Here is a 26,305-nt window from a genome sequence, read left to right on the forward strand (position 1 = left end):
CATCTGTAAATGTACATAGATAGGCTATATCATACTGTCATTTCATACTAAGAACATCCTATAAAAACCTTCCAATAAATTGAACCTGTAAAAGAAAAATATGACATTCATTTTTCTACTAAATGCATAAAAATGACTTTAGTTGAAACAGTACACATGGAATCTTGGAAGCATAAATGAGATTTTTAAGGGATCTAGAAGTGGTTAACTGTGTTTGATAGCTGTGGGGACATTGACTTCTCTTAACATTTTGCTCTTGAAAACCTTTGTAAAACAGTCTGGCCTACATGTGACACTAAAGAGCACATCACAGCTTGACACAACTTCTCTGTGAAATGCACTGAATGCAGCTCAGAAGAACTGCAGAGAACCAGCTGACAAATTATTATGCTGATGCAGATCAGCCTTTATGAGACCCTTCAAGTATTTCTTGCTGTATAGCTAGGTGATATAAAATATTTAGGCACAAATTGTTGTATAAAATCACTTCAAGGGGCACTCGACTAGATGGCATAGGGAATTGGTACTGTAATGCAATCTTTCACTTGTAGATCATTGATGCTGATCCAAACTAGGGGCCAAATCCTGCAAAGAGAATGAGAATTGTCCTTATCTTCCCATGGGACTAGTCCTTACTCAGGTGTGTAATGCCATTAAACTTTGTGGAGCTACCTATTCATAGATTCCAAGGCCAGAAGGGACCATTGTGATCATTCAGTCTGAGGCTGTTAGTGAGGGTGTGCGGGATCAGACAGCAGGTCAACAGTAAAGAGCCTTTGGCATTGTTAAGTGAATACATGCTCTCAGTAGCAACTACTGAGCACCCTTGCTGTATTTTCCAGTACAGCCCAAAGTTAAGTTTCCTTTATCTCACTAGAACATATAGCAAATCAGTGTCAGTGGCAAAACGACTACATTATCCTCCTCTAAACCCTGTCCTTAAAACCCATTTATACCATGCTGCTGGCAATGATTAAGGCAGCTGGGGCACTATGCCCGCTGCTTATTACACTAATTATAACTGACTCTTTGTTCCTCCATGTGTGTTTGTATCCACCTGTTGTCTCTCATCTTCATTAATCTGTAAGCTCTTTGGGACAGGCACTATGTGTACAGCACCCAGTACAGGGGAGCCTGATCCCAGAGCAGGGCCCCTCGGTACTACTGCAATACAAATAATATTGTGAGACCAGGTGTCATAAACGGATAGTTAAGAGTTAATAGAACAGAAGTACTTCATGTCTCTTTTGCCTGTAAAGGGTTAACAAGTTCAGCGAGCCTGGCTGTCACCCGACCAGAGGACCAACCAGGGGACAGGATGCTTTCAAATCTTGAGGGAGGGAAGTTTTTGTGTGTGCTGTTAGTTTTTGGTTGTTGTTCTCTCTGGGTTTTGAGTGACCAGACAAGCAACCAGGTTTCTTTCCAATCTCCCTGATACAGGTTCTTATAGATTCAAAATAGTAAGTACTAGGTGATAAGGCGAGTTAGGCTTATGTTTGTTTTCTTTACTTGCAAATGTGTATTTGGCTGGGAGGAGTTCAAATGAGTATTTGGCTGGAAGGCGTTCAAATTTGTATTTGTATACTTAGGCTGGGAGGGTATTCCCAGTGTCTATAGCTGAAAGACCCTGTAACATATTCCATCTTAAATTTACAAAGATAATTTTTACTGTTTTTTCTTTCTTTAATTAAAAGCTTTTCTTGTTTAAGAACCTGATTGTTTTTTTATTCTGGTGAGACCCCAGGGGACTGGGTCTGGATCCACCAGGGAATTGGTGGGGAGAAAGGTTAATTTCTCTCTGTGTTAGGATTACTTTCTCTCTCAGGGACAGTCTCTGGGAGGGGGACAGAGAAGAAGCGGGGAAGGTGAATTTTCCTCCCTGTTTTAAGATTCAAGGAGTTTGAATCACAGTAATCTTCCAGGATAACCCAGGGAGGGGAAGCCTGGGAGAGGCAACGGTGAGGGAAAGGGTTTACTTTCCTCGTGTTAAGATCCAGAGGATCTGGGTCTTGGGGATCCCCGGGCAAGGTTTTGGGGGGACCAGAGTGTACCAGGCACTGGAATTCCTGGTTGGTGGCAGTGCTACAAGTACTAAGGTGGTAACTGAGCTTAGAGGAATTCATGCTGGTACCCCATCTGTTGGACGCTAAGGTTCAGAATGGGGAATTATACCATGACACCAGGGCTTTTCTGAACTATCGCAGCTGGATTCTGGGATACTGACAAGTGATTTCTCCGGTATTTGCTTCTTTTTTGCTTTCTGTCTCGTGACTGGATCTCTGACACACAGATGGTCAGGGCAACCATTGTCACTGAGCGAACAATTTGTAGCAGATAGTGTGTTATAATTTCACCTCTTTCCCTATATGTGAATTGTCCACAGAGAGCTAATGATTTTTTCTTAGCTGTGGTGTTCTTTAAAATTAGTCACCAGACAGTTTTTGCAAATAATGTTTGGTCTGCAAGTTGTTTGAGAGCAGTTCATTGTGCATATATAAGGCCCAGAATCTGATCTCAGTTGATTGGGCACAAGGTATTTAAGCTCCTTGAAATCAGTGGAAGTTAGGAGCTTAAATACCTTTGTGGATCTGGGCCACTGTTCACATGGGATGATTCTGTTATAATCAGTTTGCTGAAGCAAAGACTCATGTTTGCAAATTCAAAATTTGTTTCCTGCTAACGTTCTTCAATGTTTTCTTTAAAACTGTCTGTTTCTGCAAATGCTGCCACCCGTAAACTCATTCACTGGGCTATTTGCCATGAAAGGACACAAGGATGCCATTGTCCACTGGGGTGACCACAAGCACAGTCATATATCCTTTGTCTTTTAAACACCTTTTTGCCCAGGTCATTGACCCTCGAGGGGTATGTTTATGCTGCACCTGGGGCAAGCCTCCCAGCCTGGATCCACAGACTAGTGTTAGGGGGTCTCACACTAGGATGCTAACAATAGCTGTGTAGACATTGCTTTGATGTTGCAGCTCAGGCTGTATCACCCCTGCCTCAGGCTTGACAGCCCAAGCTCCAGCCCTTAGCTACAACATCTACACAACTATTTTTTGTGTGCTAGCGTGAGCCCTGCTAACATAAGTCCGTGGAGCTGGGCTGGGAGTCTTGCTCTCATAAGCAATCTAGACATATTCCAGATGACCCTGTTCTTGCATCACTGCATATCAATTGCATAGACATACCCTAGGTGATCCTGTTCTTGCGCAGTTGCACAGCAAATACATCTAATGAATGGCCATGGGCCACATTTGCTGTGTGGACATATTATATAAACTGGATCTGAACCACTCACAGACTCACCAGTTCCATACCTAGCTTATTGTATACTGACACCTGTGAATGCCACTCCTGCTTTGCACCTTGATAGGGGTCTAATGGATATTATTTGCCATGTACTGGATAAAGCTCTCTTTCTTCTCAGTAGTATGCAAAGGTTTAGAGAAAATTATGAAAGTAAAAATAATTAAATTCATAGATCTAAACAGTGAAGGGGATTTATTGCAGCACGGGTTTACCAAAGGTAGATAATGCCAGACTAATCCGATTTCCCTCTTTGAGAAAATAAATGATTTTTTGATAAGGGATGCTCAGTAGATCTAATATATTTGGACTTCAGTAAAGCATTCAACACAGTTTTAATTCAGTTTAATTCATGTAATTCAATTAGGGAAGGTGTGGTCAGTACAAACATTGTAAGGTGGCTAAGGAATTGGCTAAAGAGAAGAAAACAGGTTGTGCTGAAAGGTGAATTATTGTATTGGAGAGAGATTACAAGTAGAATTCCTTAAGCATCAGTCTTGGGAACAATCTTACTCAGTATTTTTATTAATGGCCTTGGCAGAAGAAGTAGGAGTGTGCTAATGAAATTTATTGCTGACGCAAAGTTGGGAGGCATCGTCCATAGAGAGGTGGATTGAAGTATTATACAGGAAGATTTGGATGAACTTGAAGACTGGACTGACAGCAATGAGTGGAAATTCAGTAGTACAAAGTGCAAGGTCATCCCTTTAGGGTCTAATAATAAGAATTTCTGCTACAAGCTGAGGGCTCATCGATTGGAAGTGACAGAGGCCATGAACATATTCAGGCTGGAAATTAGACTATTTCTAACCATCAGAGGAGTGAGGTTCTGGAACAGCCTTCTCACAGGAGTTGTGGGTCAAACAACTTAGTTAGCTTTGAGAGAGCGCTGAACAAATTTGAGTGCAACTGTATGATGGGTTGCTTGTGATGGTGTGTGGCAGGGCTCAACAGCCATGGAGCTCACTTCTGGTTTGTATCTTATGTTCCTAAAGCTCATGCTTCAGGGCTTGAGCCAGCCACTGGGAAGAATAAGGAAGGGATTCCCCCTCCCCCCCCAGTGTATTCTTGGAGGTTTTTTATCTCTTTCCTCTGACACATATGGGATGGCAGTGGCTGGAGATGGGCAGGGTGGGCTAGGGCTCTGCGGTGGCACCAAGCTTTCTCTCTATCAGGTGCTTGGTTGTCTAGTTCTTGCTCACATGCTCAAGGTCTAACTGATGGCCATATGTGGGGTTAAGAAGGAATTTTCCCCCAGGTCACATTGGTAGTGACCTTGGGGTTTTTTGCTTTTCACTGCAGCGTGTGGGAGTAGGTCACTTGACAGGATTATCTGGGTATATCTCATTTAATCAATTCCCTGCCATTATGCACTCTGCCTCGAGCACTGGTGCACTTTGATCCCTCTCATTCTCTGCCTGTGGCACATGATAATTTAGTCTCCTGTGGGTCTCATTTCCATTGGTCTCATTTCCGTTGTTGGATTTAGTGTGCTGGGTGGTGGTGGTGTACTCTGTGATATACAGGAGGTCAGACTAGTTGATCCTTTCTGGCCTTAAATGCTATGACTCAAGCAGCAAGACTCTTGTTTTAATAATAGTAAATGGAGCCTAGAGCAGCAAAACAATGTGAGCCTGTTTACTGAATGGAATGGAATGGAATTAGTTGCTTAAAGGGCTTCTTTTTCACTTGTTTGCAGGTTGCACGGCCGATACCATGAAATGGCACCGAACATTGTGCCCATGGACTACACCAAGGATCCAGATGTTAAACTACCTATACAGCTTATAATTAACATGCCTGAACTAAAGGTATTGCTTCTAACTGCTTAAAAATGGTATCATGTTAAATTTGCCTCAAGGGAGTGAGTTTGTTACCATGGTTGAGTGATAACTAATGTGAGAAGCTGAGTTCCTCCCCTTCCTATTCCAGGCAGGACCAATGTCAGACATTGGAAATTATTTATGTAACTACAGGAAGTACAGACTTCCCCTTCACCCAGGGAGCCAGGCCCAGTACTTGAAAGGGTGGAGAGGTGTCTCATCATGATGTCAGCTGCATGTATGCAACTCCTGTTGAAATGGATGGAAGCAGTGTGCAAACAACTTATAGGGCCCCCCAGGAGTTCCTGGCTCCTAGCTCTGTGCTCAGATCACTAAGCCAGTAAGTCTTTCACTGTGATCTGTGGAGAACTTGCTGGTGGTCTTCAGAGAGTTGGCTTATCACAGGTGCTGGTTCCTCTTCCTTGTTTCCTGATGCTAAATTACCTAAAAAAGAAGCTGAGAACACACTAACTACTCCCCATATTACTTTTCCATATAAGCAAGAGCTTGTGTTGCTACAGGAGTATCACATGATCTTAGTGGGAGGAGAGGGTGTCCATAAGACAATCAATATGTGGTTTACATCATGCAAAAATTTAGAGTGAGAAATATGAGTCCGCACATCTATCCTTTATCTAGTACAGCAATTAAATGTACCATAGTTTAATAGGACAAATGTAGATTGTTAGACACCATTTAACCTTTTGAAGCAAAGTATTGAACTGCACCAGTTATGACAAAATGTTTGTTTTCTATGTAATATAAAATAGGTTAATAGAATTTCTATGTACTATCATGCAAAAACCACAGTCCACTCATTGCTGCCAGCATTTGAAGTGTCACCCAAATATTTAGGGAATAGTGCAAAAATGTAACGGTGGTCTTCATTTCAGTGGTTTACAAAATCTCCATAATGTAGCACAGCAATCAGCACCTAAATGGAAGCAAAAGCAATTGCAATATTTTTGTGAAAAAATAAATGTACAGTTCTGAAGTCAGCATGCATTGAAATGCATTTAAAGCCAAACTCAAACCAAAGTTCAGTATTATTAGTCCCCTGACTACCGTGTCTGGTGCATGCTCAGGGCAGGGGCAACATCATACATGTTCTCAGAAGCCCATTTGACTCAGAAGAATGTATTTATTGAAGAGCACTTGACGGTATCTAGAAATACATAATTTGTTTAATGTAAATAGAGAAATGAAGGGCTTTCAACCTGTAAGGATTTATTTTATAAAAAGATCTTTTAAGACTTTTTTGAGAACTTCTGGCATAATTATGATTTGCCAGAGGCCTAAAACATGCAGCTCCGTAGTAGGATTCAGGAAGAAAATTGGAGGTTAACCGAGGGTTCTTTTGTCTGGGTTACTTTGATTTCTTTAGCAAGATCAACCCATAAGTCTTGTAGTATTTATAAATTCTCATTATGTGCTAACCCTTTAAGAGGCATAGAGAGGGTACAAGACGAAGGCTTGAAAGAAGCTTTCAAAAGTTGTTACCAAAAATGTAACAAAGAAACACTTTACCGAAAAGTTCAGAAAAAAGTCCTCATGTGACTCAATCTTTTAAATGCCATCAGTGTCATAAATACCATGTTACCAGCATTATAACATATTGATATTCAAATTTTATCACACCTCACTTTTTTGAAATTAGTGATTATCTACCTTATATTGTTTCAAGTCACAATGTGTGATTTAACTCATTACTCTAAAATTAGGACAAATAGAATTTCTACTCTGAAGTCCAGCTGTTCAGCCACTAGCTCATGAAGCTAGGCAACTCAGTTCCACCCAGAACAGAATCCAGCCCCAGAATGGCTTTTATTAATTAAGCATACCAGCTTTACAGGAAGCCTGTACCCTTGGTTGCCATAATTCTATGTATCCAACCAAACATTCCCTGGCACCTCACAACTCATATCTTAAGAAAGTTAGTGCTATTTTAACAATGTGAGACAACGTGGATAATCCATGAATCCAAAAAGATTCCCTGCCATGTTCACCATCATATATAGCATGACAGTAGCAACAGAAGACAAAATGAGGGCAATTTGAGGTTTATTACTTATATACAAACCTATAATATACACAATATTCCAAGACCCATTATTCTTCTGAAACATTCTGTGAAATGATGTTTTAAAACATAATGTTGAATTGTTAATTTTATCATTTGTCACAGTAAAGAACATTTTAAAAGCTCATAATATGAATAGACTATTTTGGAGCAGTAAATATTTATTTCAGAACCCTTTTAATCAGTCACCTATGTCCTTTTACATGAAATATCCTGTTATTAAAGCTATAAAATATTTTTCATAGAGCTCGAAGCATGTGTTAAAGGTGGGTAAGTGTTATTCCTATTTCACAGGTAGGTATACTGAGGCACAGAGATTAATAGCCACATTCTTAAAATATGGCCTTTAATTTTAGATACCTCAGTTTTTTAGTGGATAGCTTTAGACATATTGACTAAGCTTGTCTGACTTCAATGCCTAAAGTTAGGCTCCTAAATCCATATTTCAGTGCTTAAATCAGTGGCCTGATTGTCAGAAGTGTCCAGCACCCAGCAGAACAAATTACATCTTTGGGCCAGATCCTCAGTTGTGACAAGATACAAGCAGTGCAGCTGAGAGGGGAGAGGAAACAAAGGTGGTTTAAAGTCTCCTTTTGCTGCTCCCCAGCCCTACAGCCAACCCTTAGTGTAACTTAGAGCAACACCCAGGTTGCTTTAATTTATGTGCCTTTGCCTGTGACCTGAAGAGGACATTCCAGCAGCCAAGGGTCTATGGCGTGCAAAAGTAACCTGTTCACACAGGCTTCCTTCTCTGGCTGCAAGGGTGGATGGCATAAAGCCTCTCTGGTGGCTCTGTTATTCCTAGGGAATTTCTGATGCTGGGGGAATAATGAGAGGGCCAGATGCACCAAGTTTCCAGTTGTTGTGTGTCACTCAGATGGTGCAAAGCAACTAGAGTGGGACCAAGAATTTGGCCTCTCTATAGCTGTCTGTATCAGATAAGTATGCTTATCTGTAAAATGGGAATAATACTCACTGCTCTGAATTGCTGTCAGATTACTGGATGAATAGTGCTATACACAAGTGCAAAGTATTGTTGTTTGGGGTACTATATTATACATCAGATAGTGCCAGTTGCCAAATCTACGTTGACTCAAAGTGAAAGGTGGTTGATCTGAAGAAACTAACCAGCTCACATATTTGATAAATAGGAGGGTAAAGCAGCATGTGTGTCACATTTAACATACTTTTTCAGAATGGAAATATGTCCCCAGTTGTGTTTAGCCTTCTACCTGCTGCTGCTTTTTCAGAAACATTGCATGCAAACTGAATTATGCCCCTGTCAGAAATGCACTCGTCACTCAGGGCTGTTTGATTTAGAAACAGTTTCTTTGACTCATCCATCCCCTGCAAGGACATTTTACGTAGATATGAAATGTCTCTCTCTAATCTGTCATACTGGAAGCTCACCCATCATGGAAGAATCTAAGGGCTTGTGGAGTTTATATGAAGAGTCAGCACACTTTCCATTTTACATAAGCACCAGATGGAAGAAATTGGGTAACTGAAGAGCTCTGGGTATTGGTGATGGGATATGAAACCCTTTGGCTTTACTTCAGTGATATGAATCCAGAACTGGATGGCACCGACAAAAAATGTAACTGTCAGATGGTGGTTAGTGACCCTACAAGAAGTAAGTTATTAGGACAACTGAGAAACCTCAGTGTTGCTCCCATGTGATGTCAGTCATATGAGATGGGGCCATTGGCCTTGAGAACTAATCCCCAGAGTGACCAGAAGGAGTCACCAGCTCAGCAGTGAGTGGTGCATCCAGTGACAGGCCCCAAATGATGAAGTCTCTAGGAAGCTATCTACCATGAGAGAATATCAATTGATTAGGTATAGTTCCAATAGAACATACTTATTCCTAAATTACTGAGGCATAAAACAGAAGTTTCTTTTAAAAGTGTGATTAGAATTTGAGTTGCAGGAATAAGACTCCCCCTCCTAAGATTAAGGCAGGCTGCCTAAAAGAGAATAGGATGTAATAGTGTTATATAGTTTCTTTATGGTTATATAGTGTTGTATAGTTGCTTTATGGACCAGAGTTCTCATAACTACCTTTAAATTCAGCAGAATCTATTTGGTCTTCTCAGTGAGAATATGCAAAACCTTTCAGGCTTCTTGGTTGGCTTTGGGAAGGGGTTTATAGGAGAAAGGAGCTGGATGAAACTTTTGGAACTTGCTTTTGTGAAAACGGTATGACAAAACTCAGTGTCAAATTTGTGGTTATTACACAACAGTTCATTTTTCAGTTTCATAAGAGTTTGTAGATTTCTTGAAAAGATTGCTGTCAGCTTGCAAATTTTTCTTGCTTGAGAAACTGACTCTTAGACTTTTTGTAAAGAGATTACCTATATTTCAGTGGTTGATGAATTTGCTACCTGTGGGGAATTTCGTTTGAAGGAGGGTATTTGATTTCCTATTTTTGCCAGGGCTGTCTTAAAAATTATTTGTATTTATTTGTAGTGTGGCAGCACGTAGGAGCTCCAGTCATGAATCAGGACCCCATTGTGCTAGGGGCCATACAAATAGAACAAGAATAGCCCCTGCCCAAAGAGCATACAGTCTAACGGCTGTGGTCCCTTGATTTATGTGCAAAGAAAAGATGCATAATCTAGTTCTGCATTTGCAATTTTTCCAAATGTAATGCCAAAGAGATTGCTGTATCGGTCTTTCCCATCAGTAGCTTTTCAGCATCTTAGAGTTGAAGATAAAGCTAACATCTGAGTCTCTCTAAAAAGAAACAAACAAAATATCTATTAAATTCTAAGTACATTTGAGAGATTTCCAGTATACCTGGCTTTTCTTCTACAATTTTTTTTCTTTTTGTATCATTTGTAGTTACTGCCAAGGCTGAGCTCAGCACCACAGCTGCAGGATCTGATAAATAGATAGAATCAATAATGCACTTTTCTAAATTAGATTCAGAGGGAATTAGATGTAGAGGAAGAGGGATCACTACTACACACACTAATGGTTGAGCCAGGCTGAATTTAAATACAACTTCCATAACTCAAGGAGAGAAAGTTTGTTGACAGTCACAAACCTTAATCTGCCAGGAATCGTGCATTAATTAATGATAAAGTGAGAGAAGAGCTTCTATTGCCTGAGGAGGATTCAGTGTTGGGACAAGAAAATATATACATGTATTAGGCCAGATGCTCAGCTGATTTAAATCTGTGTTGTTCTATTGAAGTCATAGAGCTATGCCAATTTATCCCACCACAGTGGCTGTTAAATTAGGTTCTAGATTCTCTAAATTTTAACATTTGCGTTACATAAACACATGTTAATATATCAGGGGTCTTTTTTTTAGTCCTAAATGGGCAGCACTACTAATAGCCTGGACCTTGAGGATTTTTGACATTCAGCTGAAACATGCTGAGCAGAGGTCTTCCTTTACGACCAGATGGCCACATCCAACATGGTCATTTTGTCCTATACAAACCATGCCTGACTATAGCTTCATGACTGAAAAGCCATTGGTAACTTCACTTTCTAGAGTTAGCTTATATTGGAGAGAGTCTTTTTGTTCCACCTGCTGTCCACAGTGCCTTAGGCCCTGGTAATCCTATCAACCTGCTCCTGCAGAAGCATTCACATTGAACCATTCCACTGAGGATGGTTGGACCTCCACATCCCTCTGTGTTGGCTCCAAGGTCCCCAGCACTATTCCCTGAGAGGGGGCTTGCAGTGCAGGGATGCTCAAGGCCATTTTTACACCTTTGATTCTTCTCCCTGTGTTGATGTGGCTTGTGTGCTCTGTCCATTGGATCATTCACATTTAAACATTTTGCTCCTTTCTGAAATGTGGCAAATAGTAAAACAGAAACCCAAGAACTGCCACTGGATAAAGCAGCACAGACAATAAGAAAAAGCCTTTAGCTGGTCATGAGCTGGATTTTTGAGCAGAGTGTTAGGTGCCAGAGAGCTGCAGCAATTCTTGATCAGGAAAGACACTGTGCTGAGCTATGGATACAATTGTCCCCAGTGTCTTTTGTTTGCTCCCTATGGTGAAATGATTACACATTTGGCTAAACTATGTCACTGCAGTTAGCAATAGAAAACATTTATTAGATCATTGCATCTATTCCCCTGCCTTAGCTAAAGAATTTATCAGATATTAACCTGATACCTAACATGATCTTAGCTAGCATCTAAGAGCTGTGTGACAAGCTCAAGCTCAAATTTTGGCATTTTTTTCATTATGTAGGGGAGGTAGCTTGGTTGATAATCAAACAGACAGTTGAGCATCCAGATCTATAAAAGAGGAAAGTAGAAACAAAAGAGACTTTAGTCTGGCAAAGGTATGCATGCACGTTCCATGTGTCACTCAGGTTACTAGGATATTATTATCCTTATTTAGCATCATGCATGTGTATTGTGCTTTACAAGCAATAATAAAATAACAAGGGCCTGTGTTCTGCTAGTTACACTGTGACGTTGCACCCCATAATGCTTTATGGGAATATGCTTGGGTAAAACATTCCAGTTACGTCATACAGGGTAAAACAGATTTATTTGGGGTTTGGACCCCACTGGGAACTGGGCATCTGGGTGTTGGAGACAGAAACACTTCTTAAACTGTTTTCAGTTAAGCCTGCAGCTTTTGGGGGACATGATTCAGACTTGGATCTGTGCTTGCAGCAGGCTAGTGTGTCTGGCTCAAACAAGGCAAGTTTCTGGAGTCCCAAGCTGGCAGGGAAAACGGGTTAGGAGTAGTCTCAGCACATCAGTTCCTAAGAGGTTTCTGTGATCACATACCCGTCACATACACACCTACCCACAATGAAATCAATTTGGATGCACAGGTATAGCTTAGGGCAGAATTTGTCCCAAGTTCCCTCCCTAGAGAAGCTTAGAAAGTAGTGGAAAAGAAATTACTAGAATTGGGTAAGACCACAAACAATATTCAGTAAATATTCCTTTAAATCTCTCAGAAAACTGATAAAACAAGCTACGGACAAGAATTATTTGCAGCAAATATGTGGTAAATTCATTTTGATTAATGAATGCAGCTGAAAACATTTCAGTTTGCTCAATAGAAATACATGGCCATAGGTGACATTTGTCCAATTACTTAAGAATTAATCATCAAGCGCTAGCAATTCCATCTTTCCCTTTCTAGTCAAGTGCTTTATTAGAATCCATATCCACATGAGTAAATTAGTATTTTGGGGGATGTCAGTTGATAAGGGACCTTTTTAAAGACTACAAAGATACTTTTCTCCTGCTTCTACATCAATTATTGCACTACTTATTGTAGATGCAAGTGAGGTCAAGACTTTTCTTCTTTTCCATACTATATTCAAGGCCAAGTGCTGACATAAACCATTCCTAAAATATGTGCTCTCTAGTCAAGGAGTCACCTGGGAATGTCACAGAGTGACAAGTCTTTGAATAGCAATGTCAAAGCTGAAACATAGGAGATTTCGTGTAAAAGCAAAAAATGGCCAATGAGACCTAGGGCCATAGAGGCTGGGACTCTCATCAACATCTAAGGATGTTAAGAGTCCAGCTAATATCAGTGAGAGATGGGGATGTAATTCCCAGAGGCTCCTCTGAAAATCTTAAATTGTGTCCACACTACCCCAAATTCAACCTAGCAATGTCTATTTCAGCACTAATCCCCTCGTCAGGGAGAAGTACAGATATCGATTTTAAGTGCCCTTTAAGTCGACAAAAATGGCTTTGTCTTGTGGACGGATGCAGGCTTAAATTAATCTAAGGCTGCTAAATTCGACATAAACTCATAGTGTAGACCAGGGTTTTGTCATAATGCCCTTGTCTACAAGTATGACTCCTCTTGGTATTAGCATATGGGTCTTAAGCATTCCAGATGAATCTGCGCTATTGATTTACATAACACAAAAACATTTATAATGCCATCTTTCTCCATCCCATTCCTTATGCATACTAGCATCCTTTTTGATACTTTGACTACAGCTGCACATTGAGCTAACACCGTCATTGAACTGTCTACAGTGATGTCCAGGTCCCTGAGCTGACACTGTGAATTGAAAAGGTGTATGTTTTAACTCTGAATATTTGTTATCCATATAAATAGCCAATCCTTTTTTGAATTTTGCTAAGTTATTGGCCTCAACGACATCTACTTCAATTTTTTTTCCAATGTGCGTTGCTTTTCATATGTTAACATTGATTGCCATCATATTGCGCATCGTAGACTATAAAACTCCCTTATACATACCTGGAAAGACAGACAGGATGGACCCAGACATTTTAAAAATATTTAAATAATCATCTCCCCAGCCCTTGGTTATACAACTGTTTTTTTTATCAGCAGATGATGGGTCACATCTGCTAGTGAACATTTTAGCTGTTTAAAGCATCCATCCATGATATGAACATCTCAAGTTAAAAGTAGAGATGGGCCCAAACCAAAATACCTCAAAATTTGGGGAACTTCTCATTCTGACCAGTTCAGGCCAAGTCCATTTCTGTTTAAAACATCCTGACATGACCTCAGTAATCCACATAGCATATTATTCTCTTGCTGATGCAGTGAAACTCCTCCATTAAAGTCAGTGGGGATTTATGTGCAAACACGGAAGGGAGAATACTCTCAAGATTTGTTTTGATATTAAGGCATTTCTTAATAACAACCAAGCCACTCCTGTTTGGTTATCTTGACCTGTTCACAGCCCTGAATATTAGTTTACTTATCTGTGCCTTCTAACTTCATATTTCCAATGTGCAATCAGCTCATGCTCGCAGTACACAGTGTTCTGAATTCACTGATTGAACCACAGATAAATACAAAATGGATCGGATTAAAGCAGAACATGAATGTTTTTTATAAAAGGCTTTGGAGAAAAATGATAGAGGTGTAAACAACAAATTGTATGTCACAATTCATAACTAGAATGGCAGAAAAGCTTACATATAATTACACATACTGTAATGGCCAGGTGCTGCCTTGGTGCATTGTATTCCAGGACTGCGTTTCATAGTATACATTGTAGCATGTCCAAAAATCAATGGAAAGGGTAATGGTTATAGTAAAGGTGGGTTAAAGGGTGGGTTAAAATAATGAGCCTAAAGATTAATGGCAAATGTAATAAGCCCATCCAAAGGAGTTCTGATGATTTCAACTCACCAGACCAAAGTTCAACAGTCTATTAGATTGCAAAATTCTCAGCATTAACGGTTCTTTCCTGCTTCTCTCTCTCCCTTTAATTTATATGGTAACTGGACATAAAAAGCTTTTTTAGCAAGCTAAACCCAGGTTTTGAATTTTACAATGGCTCTTTTTTAAACAATTAATGCTGAAGGGGACACAAGAAACTAGGAAGGAACACAATCCCAGTTTATGTGAAAATGCTTTTCCTTTTAAATATTATGAAACCTTAATCTGTGCTCTTTAGAGCAGAGGTAATGGAATTACGTAAAGGATTTGAGAAATATCTGTTAAAGTAACTAATACTTTCCATTGTGCAAGCTAAAGCTCTACCTCCCTGTATACCTAATACGGGGAAGGTAAAGGAAAGAAATAGATATAAGAAAGATTTAATTTTTTTCATTTAAATTTAAAAGGCAAATATACAGAGTTATTTAAGAAACATACTCAGGCCCCATTAATCCATGCTTGGATGTCCGACATGTTAAATTGGTAACTAGTCTTATACAAATGCAATAAACTTATTCTGCAAGTATGACCATGTCTTTCACTTGTGCTGCTGAAGGTCCCAAGTTTGATCTTCACTGATGTTAAGTATATATGTATCTGTCCAGCACCAGTTCTTTACAACTGCTCCCTCTGATGTGTCAGACTACAAATGATACTTACATAAGATCCAGCTGTAATGAAGTATCTGAGGGGTAGCCGTGTTAGTCTGTATCCAAAAGAAAACAACAACGAGGAGTCTGGTGGCACCTTAAAGACTAAGGGTATGTCTACACTATGAAATTAGGTCGATTTTATAGAAGTCAATCTTTAGAAAGGGATTTTATACAGTTGATTGTGTATGTCCCCACTAAGCGCATTAAGTCGGCAGAATGTGTCCTCAATACCACGGCTAGCATCAACTCGTGGAGCAGTGCACTGTGGGCAGCTATCCCATAGTCCTCACAGTCTCTGCTGCCCATTGGAATTCTGGGTTAAGCTCCCAATGCCCGATGGGGCAAAAACATTGTTGTGGGTGGTTTTGGGTACATGTCATCAGTCACCCCTCCCTCCCTCCGTGAAAGCAGTGGCAGACAATCATTTTGCACCTTTTTTCCTGGGTTACCCATGCAGACGCCATAGCATGGCAAGCATGGAGCCTGCTCAGCTCACCACTGCTGTTGTGAGCATAGTAAACACCTAGCGCATTATCCTATAGTATGTGAAGAACCTGGCTAGGAGCCACCAGCATGAGGACGATTGTGAGGAAGACATGGACACAGATGTTCCTGAAAGCACAGGACTTTGCAATTGGGACATCATGGTGGCAGTGGGGCAGGGTGATACAGTGAAACACCGATTCTGGGCCCGGCAAACAAGCACAGACTGACTGGACCACATAGTGTTGCAGGTATGGGATGATTCGCAGTGGCTGTGAAACTTTTGCATGCATAAGGCCACTTTCCTGGAACTTTGTGAGTTGCTTTCCCCTGCCCTGAAGCACAGGATTATCAAGATGAGACCTGCTCTGACCATTGAGAAGTGAGTGGTGATAGCCCTGTGGAAGCTTGCAACATCAGACAGCTACCGGTCAGTCAGGAATCAGTTTGGAGTGGCCAAATCTACTGTGGGGGCTGCTGTGATCCAAGTAGCCAAGACAATCACTAACCTTCTGCTAGCAAGGGTAATGACTCTGGGAAATGTGCAGGTCATACTGGATGGCTTTGCTGTGGTGGGGCAATAGATGGAATGCATATCCCTATCTTGGCACTGGACCACCTTGCTAACCAGTACATAAACCTCCAGGGGTACTTCTCAATGGTGCTGCAAGCAATGGTGAATCACAAGGGACGTTTCACCAGCATCAATGTGGGATGGCCGGGAAAGGTGCATGATGTTCACATCTTTAGGAACTCTGGGCTGTTTGAAGCTGCAAGAAGGGATTTACTTCCCAGACCAGAAAATTACTGTTGGAGATGTTGAAATGCCAATAGTTCTCCTTGGAGACCCAGCTTATCCCTTGCTCCCATGGCTTATGAAGCCATACACAGGCAGCCTGGACAGTAAGGAGCAGTTGAACTATAGGCTGAGCAAATGCAGAATGGTGGTAGAATGTGCCTTTGGATGTTTAAAAGCTCGCTGGTGCTGTTTGCTGACTAGGTTAGACCTCAGTGCAACCAATATTCCCATTGTTATTGCTACTTGCTGTGTGCTCCATAATATCTGTGAGAGTAAGGGGGAGATGTTTATGGTGAGGTGGGAGGTTGAGGCAAATCGCCTGGTGGCCAATTTTGAGCAGCCAGACACTAGGGCTATTAGAGGAGCACAGCTAGGCATGCTGTTCATCAGAAAGGCTTTGAAAACCAGTTTCATGACTGCCCAGGCTACAGTGTGACAGTTGTGTGTGTTTCTCCTTGATGCAAACCCACCCCCTCTGTTGATTTTAATTCCCTGTAAGCCAACCACTCTCTCCCCTTCAATCACAACTGGCAAAGGAAATAAAGTCGCTATTGTTTTGAAACCATGCATTCTTTCTTTATTAATTAAAAAAAAGTGAGATAACTGATAAGGTAGCCCAGGTGGGGTGGGGGAGGAGGGAAGGACAAGGCCACATTGCTAATTGTAGCCACACTACAAATCAAAACTCGTTGAATGATGGCCTTCTGTTGCTTGGGCCATTCTCTGGAGTGGAGTGGCTGGGTGCCCTAAGCCTCCCCCGTCCCCTGTTCTTGGGCATCTGGGTGAGGAGGATATGGAACTTGGGGAGGAGGGCAGGTGGTTATACAGTGGATGCAGTGGTGGTCTGTGCTCTTGTTGCCTTTCCTGCAGCTCCACCAGATGCCTGAGCATGTCTGTTTGCTCCCCCATTAGCCTCAGCATCGCCTCCTGCCTCTGCGCATCATGCTCACTGAATGCTTTCCTGGCCTCTGTCACTGTATGCCTCCATGCATTCAGCTGTGCCCTATCAGTGCGGGAGGACTTCATGAGCTCAGAAAACATGTCATCTCTAGTGTGCTTTTTTCGCCTTCTAATCTGCGATAACCTCTGGGACGGAGATGATAGGGGAAGGGTAGAAACATTTGCACCTGCAGGGGGATAAAAAGGGAGAATAGAATTTAAGAAGATATATTTCTGAGAACAAAAGGGAGACTCTTTCACAGTGAATCAAGCAATTCACAGCAGACAGCACATGTGCTTTAGGTACAAGGTCACATTTTGCCTTTTATATTGAGTGCCTGCCGGTATGGTGACACATCACACACAGCTGGGCAACAGAATTTGGTTTCCAGGCAGCCATGGTAAGCCAAAGGGTATGTGGGGTTGACTTCTTCCACCTTCATACCATGCGGCAATGGTTTCAAACTGCAGAGCCTTCCTTTCCCGTAGCAAGCAATGCCGGCTGGGTTTGCTGTATAAAAGGAGGAGCTGCTGTTTTTGGGTGGATGTGCAGCACACCCCTCCTCCCACCCCACCATGTGGCTATTCTCTGAGATGATCCCTTTTAGCCAAGTGCAGGTTGATACATGCCCAGCATGAACGGGGTCCTTTTACTGTTCCCTTACAAAAATTCCCCTATTTGAACCAGGTGACCATGAATTATATCACTCTCCTGAGGCTAACACAGAAAGATATAGACTGAATGTTGCTTGAATGTGAGCAAAACCCAGGACCATTCACTGCCATGCTTTGTGCTGCAATGATTCCAGGCTACTTTCTACTGGCTTAGCATGGTAAAGTGTCCTACCATGGAGGACAAAATAAGGCAGCCCTCCACAGAAACCTTCTGCAAAGGCTTTCAGAGTACCACCAGGAGAGCTTCATGGAGATGTCCCTGGAGGATTCCCACTCCATCCCCAGACATGTTAACAGACTTTTCCAGTAGCTGTACTGGCCACAAATGCATCCCAATTCTTCAGGGAAAATCAAACATTAAACACAATTGCTTTTAAACCCTGTAGTGTAGTTACAAATGTGCACTCACCAGAGGTGCCTTCTCCGGCTTCAGGGTCCAGGAACCCGCCTTGGGAGGGTATTGGCTTCAGGATGATGAAAAGGTCCTGGTTGCTAGGGAGAATAGATTCTCCGCTTGCCTGCTGCGCATTCTCCTCCTCCTCCTCCTCCTCCTCCTCTTCCTCATCCACAAAGTCCTCCTCCCTGTTGCATGAGACTCTTGCCTTGCAGATGTCCACAGACAGTGGTGGGGTAATGGTAGGGTCCTCCCCTAGAATGCCATGCAGCTGATCAAAGAAGTGGCATGTATGAGGCTCTGACCCGAAGCGACTGTTTGTCTCCTTTGTCTTTTGGTAGGCTTAACTTTCACGCAGCACTGCTGTGTGTCCCTGTTGTAGCCTCTCTCCACCATGCTGTGCTATTTTTGTTGTATATATCAGCATTTCTTCTTTTTGATCAGAGTTTGGCCAGCACAGATTCTTTTCCCCATACAACAGTCAGATCCAGTGTCTCCCGTTCGATCCATGCTGGAGCTTGTTTGCGATTCTAGGACTGCATGGTCACCTGTACTGCTAAGCTCACCATGCTGACCAAACAGGAAATGAAATTCAAAATTCCCAGGGCTTTTCCTGTGTACCTGGTTAGTGCATTGAAGTTGAAAGCGCTGTACAGAGCGATCACATTGGAGCACTCTGGGATAGCTCCCAGAGGCCAATACCGTTGAATTGCATCTGCACTACCCCAAATTCAACCTAGCAAGGTCGATTTTAGCACTACTCCCCTCTCCGGAGAGGAATACAGCAGTTGATTTTAAGAGCCCTTTAGGTTGACAGAATGGGGTTGGATGTGTAGAGGCATTGCTTATAAAATCGACCTAAGCTCGTAATGTAGACCAGGCCTAACAGATTATTTGGGCATAAACTTTCGTGGGTAAAAAACCCACTTCTTCAGGTGCAGTCAACTTCATATAAAGTGGAAACCATCATTTACCTCAGAATGCCAGTTGTGTGCCTGCAGTGTTTTCCTTTGAAGGCTGCTGGGATTGCTTAAACTCATTGCTGTAGGAATGCGTAGTGATTCGGTATTGGCAGGAGAGCAACATCAACAGAACGATTGTTACCATTAAAATAATGTCACTGAGTTTTTAAAAATGACAATAAGATTTCTTCCCTAATGTGTTACTAATTTTTATTTGCCATTTGTCATGACTCATGTCATTCTGTCTTTCTCCATATTTGGTTTCGCTTCATTGTATAGAAGCACTGAGCTGGGAGTTGTAGAGTGATTTAGGAAGGTAGGGCTGCTGCTAGCATTGTATTTTCTGTTTGACTTAGGAAGAAAGGGTATGAAAACCAGATACATCAGATAATTAATTGCTCCTAAAGAAATAGGGTACTATGGAAGTGTGGTATGCAGGGATGGCTCTAGCTTTTTTGCCGCCTCAAGCACGGCAGGCAGGTGGCCTTTGGCGACTTGCCTGCGGGAGGTCCACCAGTCCCGCGGCTTTGGCGTACCCGCCAACGAATTGCCGCCAAATCCGCAGGACCGGCGGACCTCCTGCAGGCAAGCCGCCTAAGGCTACCTGACTGCCGCCCTTGCAGGGACCGGCAGGCTGCCCCTCCAAGGCTTGCCACCCCAGGCACGCACTTGGAGCGCTGGTGCCTGGAGCCGCCACCGCTGGTGATACCAATAGTATATTTGGCCCATGACTGTACAATACCACAGTCCTTTTTGTACCACATGGATTCTACAAAAATCTGTGGAAGTTCATAACAAAGAAGTGGGCCTTAATTCAAGTTTACCAATCCAGAGTGTCCCTTTTTATAAGATATTTGATTTCCAAAATGTACTGTTTATTTTCAGTAAAACTTATAGTGTTAGTTCAATATGATGCAGTTGCAAAACAGACTAATATCATTCTGGGGTGTATTAACAGGAGTGTTTGTATGTAAGACATGGGAGGTAATTGTCCAACTCCACCTGGCATTTGGCACTCAGTTTGAGTATTGTGTCCAATTCTGGGCATAATGCTTTAGAAAAGATGTGGACAAATTAGAGTCCAGAGAAAAGCAACGAAAAATGATAAGGTTTAGAAAACCTGAGCTATGAGGAAAAGTTAAAAAAACAAATGTGTTTAGTCTTGAGAAAAGAAGATTGAGAGGGGGATGTGATAACGAGGGTCCTACCAAATTCACTGTCAATTTTGGTCAATTTCACGGTCATAGTATTTTAAAAATTGTAAATGTCATGATTTCAGCTGTTTAAATCTGAAATTTCACAGTGTTGTAATTGTAGGGGTCCTGACCCAAAAAGGAGTTGTGGGAGGGTTACAAGATTATTGTAGAGGGGTTGCGGTACTGCTACCCTTCCTTCAGAGCAGGGCTCCCAGCCAGCAGCTGCTGCTTTCCAGCTGCTCAGCTCTGAAGGCAGCGCTGCTGCCAGCAGCTACGCAGAAGTAAGGATGGCATGGTATGGTATTGCCACCCTTACTTCTGCGCTGCTGCTGGTGGGGCGTCGCCTTCGGAGCTGAGTGCCTGGCAACCAGCCACTGCTCTTCAGCCATCAGCCACCACTCTCCAGCCACCCAGCTCTGAAGGCAGTGCAGAAGTAAGAGTGGCAATATTGCACACACACACCCCAAATAACCTTGCAACCCTCCTGCAACTCTGTTTTGGGCCAGGACTCCCAATTTGAGAAATGCTGGTCTCTCCCTTGAACTCTGTATAATATAGGGTAAAAGCACATAAAAGACCAGATTTCACAGGGGGAGACCAGACTTCGTGGCTGGTGATGCGTTTTTCATGGCCATGAGTTTGGTAGGCCCTACTGATAACATTTTTCACATATATTAAAGGAGAACTGTGATCAATTGTTCTCCATGTTGACTAAAGGTAAGACAAGAAGTAATAGTCTTAATCTGCAGCAAGGGAGATTTACACTAAATATTAGAAAAAACTTTCAAAGTATAAGGGTAGTTAAACTCTGGAAACAGCTTTGTAGGGAAGTTGAGGAATCCCCATCATTGGAGGTTTTTAAGAACAGGTTGTACAAACACCTGTCATGGATGGTCTAGGGTTACTTGGTCCTGCCTCAGTGCCAGGGCTGGACTCAATGACTTTTTGAATTTCCTTCCAGTCCTACACTTCTATGATTCTGTTTCTTTTTTGAATAAAAAGGGTGGCATGGATTCATATTTTTCCTTGTAGACTTTCTGTTCAATTCATTTGCTGCCCAGAACTTAGAGGCAATACAATATATTTTTTAAATGATACAGCCCATCTTGGTCACTTTCATTTTCCACTTACAAAGATATGTAAATATATTCATGTGGTTTGTTTGAAAATATATACTCAGCAATATATATACACTAAAATGCCTGAGTTGGCAAACTTCGAAGTTCTTTGATCAGAGATACCAAGGCCATACCTACATTAGCAAGCTTACAGCTGCACAGCTGTACTGATGCAGCTGTGCCATTGTAAGATCGCTCATGTAGCCACTCTATGCCAATGGGAGAGAGCTCTCCTGTCAATTTAATAAAACCACCACAATGAGCGGCAGTAGCTACGCTGGCGAGAGATGCTCTCCCACTGACATAGCGCTGTGCACATTACCACTTATGCCAGCAAAACTATGTCACTCAGGGGGCTGGGTTTTGTTGTTTTTTTTCACACCTATGAGTGGCGTAAGTTTTGCTGACATAAGTGGTAGTGTAGACCTAAGACATAAGTGGTAGTGTAGCACAGAATTACCTTAAGATAAGGTCATTCATTTGACTGTGGCCCACGCACTGAGCAGCACTATTTCAAAGTCAGTCAGTTTTTAAATTACCCCTTACAAAAAGCCATACTTCTGTGAGTGACATAGACTCTTAAGTCAACAATGACCAGCTGATATGTGGTGGTAGGCCTGGGAGTGATATTATAGAAGTGTTTTAGTATCTGCTACAGTGTCAGGTTTTTGTTATACAGTAAAAGCTTTATAATCCAGTGTGTTGGGGAGATGGGGGAGGGAGGTGCCAGCTTGTTAAAAATTCCAGTTTACTAAGCGTTATACTTAACAATGGAATACCAATTTTCAAAGAATTAGAATACAATAAAATAAATAAAGTATAAAATAGTATACAGGTACTCACCAATCCAGTAGTAATACTGCACTTCAGAGTGGCTGGCTTCTTGAAGCACTTAGATGTATACAGGTAAAGTTTTCTATACAGTAGGGTTATCTTATGACAGTACATATTACTATGGGCAGCGCATGGCATACACCGAGATCACTAAAAATGCACTTAACATTAAAACTATACTGAATGTAATTTAATCTTTCTTTGATGATTCAGAAGACACTTCAGGATCTTCCTGTGCCTCAGGGTTGTCATTATCAATATCAATTATCATAGTAGATGTGGCAGGTGTAGGAGACTGGGCTGAATCTGTAAAGACCATATGACCAAGAGTGCTGGAACAATTTTTATAGTGGTAGTGCTGAGAGCCATTGAATCAAATGTTAAGCCCTGTATAAAATGGAAACCACTTCAAGCCATGGGGGTGCTGCAGTTTAGCACCTATGCCTATGACACATCCTGGAAGCGGCTTTTTTAATAAATCCCTGATGATAGCTTGCTTACTTGTCTTCTGCCTCTTTTGCATAAAAGTAGAGTGCAGAATGTGCAATTGCATAACCTCCTGGACAGTATACTAGTCCCAGTTACTAGACTGAAGATTTGTATTGGGAGATATTAGAAATGCTGGTTAATAGAGTTTTCTGGTTGATAATGTGCTGGATAACACAACTTTTACTGATCTAGATTTTTTAAAACTAAACAATTTGCATGCAATCTTTACAATTCCCTATTATTTTAGTTAACTCATCCAGGGCCAAATTATCCTTGCCTGATTCACACAAGTAGCTCCATTGATTTCAATGGGACAACTTTCATGAGTAAGGTAAGCAGGATTTGGCATCCAGATCAGTGTATCTGTGTGGCTGTTTACCTGACCTGCCCCCATCCTATTCTTCACACCAGCCTATTTTACCTCCCAGGCTGCAGTTTGCAGGGGGGAGTCTGGAGGCTGCACTATGTGACTGCTGTGCTTGTGGCTTTCGTGAAGTCCCAGGTTCTAAAAATAAACCTATGTGTTTTATGCAGGAAAACCCCTTCAAGGAGAGGATTGTGGAGGCCTTCTCAGAGGATGGAGACGGGAACCTCAGCTTCAATGACTTTGTGGACATGTTCTCTGTGCTCAGTGAAATGGCTCCTAGAGAGCTCAAAGCAATCTATGCCTTTAAGATCTATGGTAATGTCTGGGGATACTGTAGATAAATGGCTCCATTAATTCAGATTAACTGTCTACCTAGGAGAGATGTTCACTATCAGTTGTGTGCTTAGCCAAAAAGCAAAATGGCTTAATTTTGCAAGGTACTGAGCATCATTGTCATCATTTGCTGAGCCAATCAACAAACATGCACTTAACTTTAAAATCCCCAGAACTACTTGTATTCTTGAAGTTAAGCACATGTAGGATCAAACCCTAGAAGAGATGTTTTGGTATTAGAGATGACTTTAGTGTAATTCAGGGATCTTCCCTGCTAGATATACTGTATTATTTAGTCCACTGAAATGTCTAAAGATCTTGTGGTATGTCATTGTGATAACAGCAAAGATGGTAAATAAGATTGTTTCAGACTTCCAATATCAATTAAATTCTAGAAACCGGAAGACCATCGGAGAGCATGATGTTTACACAAAGATAGTATCTGAATTTTTCTCTTGCTTTTTTCTTCTGGCCTGTTTAGATTATCTTTGCACATCTGATGATTATCTGTACAAGTCCACAGCTGATCATTATGATGTTCATAGGCAATTCTCATTTTGTGTTTCTAATTTTAGACACATGGAAGAATGCTAAATGAAGCACTAATGGTTCTGAAAACATGACTCAAATCTTTTTATATTAGCACTTAGGCAACATTTTTGTAGAAAATATTCTTGTTGTTGCATCTTTGCACAACAATTTCCTGGGAGAAATCCGCTTCATGTGCTTTCCAGGAAGTTTGCAAAGCAGTAATAACAAAGCTCAGGCAACAAACTGCTAATTTCTATAATAATCAGAAGGTTGAAAGTTCTTTATTAGCTAGAGATTAGTGGCTATATCCTGGGGTCCAGCCAAAAAGCATTGAGCACAAGTGAAAAAAGGTAGATGCATGAGTGGACAAGACAGCATATCTCCACTCCCCACTGTCAGTACAAAATTACCGCCTCAGCTTGCCCTCTCTTTGAAATAGATCACACCTTTCCAAGTTTAAAGCAAGGTCTCCCCTCCTGGAATCTCACGTACTAAGAAGGTCTCCCTGCCTTTTTCCAGCTTCCGCCCCCTCCTCCGAGTGATGCCGGGAGCCAGCAGGGCAGGGCGGAGCAGAGCAGGGTGGGCTGGGGCCGGGTCACTCACTGCTGTTGGCGATAGGCCCCCCGCTTATCCCTCAGGCTGCCCTGGACCCTGCGTCCCACTGAAGCGCAGGACCCCTCAAAGCACGGTAAGCCCAAACATCGGTGAAGCTGGGCCCACGTTCCTAAATATTGATGAAGCAAGGGCACCATGGGCCCATATAACTCATCCCCTATGCCTGCGTAGGGTTTCCTTAGTGAGAGCAGAGAGAGGCAACCACTTGGCTATAGCCCATCATAGAAAAGCAAGCAGGAACTAAACCTGCTACGTGTACATTTTCTTGCCAGATAACCTACTAAATCTTGAGGCATACAAGGCTGCAAATCTAACAGTTCCATCAGGCTTGGAATATTGCTACTCAGTGGACAACTAGGTTCTGAGTTCATGTGACCATGGAAGTGCTACATGGAGATTTATTGGCAACTTATTAGCTGTTTGTATTTTAGATGGAGCAGTACAATAATTTACTATTTCCCCCATCACTTCTGTGGTTGGTGTCTCAAAACATCAGTGTTAGCAGAAACCCAGACTGAATGGTAACACTAAAAATAGTACTCTGCAGATAGAGTGCTTTGTTTTCAAAGTACTTTCTAAACCTTAATTGATCCTCCCAAGTATTTGTTATATGGATGGGGAAGCAGACTGCTGTGTTCTTGATAAGGCCTTGATTCTGTGAGTTACTCCATGCCATGATCTCCTCTGGAAGTTCACATATTGCAGGATCAGTCTACAAGTATGGATGTGAGTACGCTGCCTGATAATGGTTGACCCACAAAGAATATAAGCTCTACTAAACAGATATATATACACGCTGTCACTTGCCACAGAAACTGGGTCAGGTGTCTTTGGGAGAATCCAGATGTTGACCAAGAGCTTTGGATTTGAATTAGATGGAAATGCTCCATATTTGGTCAAGTACAGCATCTTCTGAATGCTGGCCTAGTGCTTGCTTGTACCGTACAGAATCAAGTCCTGTTGAAATAAATGAGAGTTACCTGTTGTGAGAGAAATTGGCCCCAAGTTTGCTGGGGTTGAAGACATACGTAAACACTTGTTTAAACTGTTTTCTTTTGTACACATTTTGTTAGAGTAAATTAATCTGGAGAGAGGTATTAACAATCTTCTTTTCTTTCTTCCTTTTCTTGTTTAGATTTTAACACAGATAACTTCATTTGTAAATCTGACCTTGAAAAAACCCTCAACAAGCTGACACGGGAAGAGCTAACAGCAGAAGAAATCACTCTAGTTTGTGAGAAGGTGATAGAAGAAGCTGATATGGATGGTGATGGGAAACTAGCATTTGCAGACTTTGAAAATATGATTTCCAAAGCACCAGACTTTCTCAGGTATAAGAATTGCCTTAAAAACTATCAAATGTTCTTTCTTTACATATTTTGTTCCAGTTGGAAAGACGACGGCCTTGCCAAATGTTGACATGCTGGAGTAACATTTGACAGGCTCTAAGGCTGAGTTACAGTTTATCCTCTTTTGAGGACAGAAAAGCAGTAATGCTTAGGGTTTTTTATTTACACGTCTGCCCTGGTGTTCAGCCAAGGTCTCTGCACTT

General features: G+C 41.7%; 1 protein-coding gene across 1 annotated transcript in view; it reads left to right on the plus strand.

The window, feature by feature from the left end:
• CIB2 (calcium and integrin binding family member 2) overlaps nucleotides 1-26,305 on the plus strand; it is a 122,660-nt gene that overhangs the window by 67,003 nt on the left and 29,352 nt on the right. Inside the window, exons 3-5 of the mRNA XM_050967113.1 lie at nucleotides 5,009-5,120; nucleotides 23,442-23,589; nucleotides 25,889-26,084. Coding sequence (XP_050823070.1) covers nucleotides 5,009-5,120; nucleotides 23,442-23,589; nucleotides 25,889-26,084 — 456 coding nt within the window. The remainder of the gene's footprint in view (nucleotides 1-5,008; nucleotides 5,121-23,441; nucleotides 23,590-25,888; nucleotides 26,085-26,305) is intronic.

Source organism: Gopherus flavomarginatus, chromosome 9 (assembly GCF_025201925.1).
Source record: "Gopherus flavomarginatus isolate rGopFla2 chromosome 9, rGopFla2.mat.asm, whole genome shotgun sequence".
NCBI lineage: Eukaryota > Metazoa > Chordata > Testudines > Testudinidae > Gopherus > Gopherus flavomarginatus.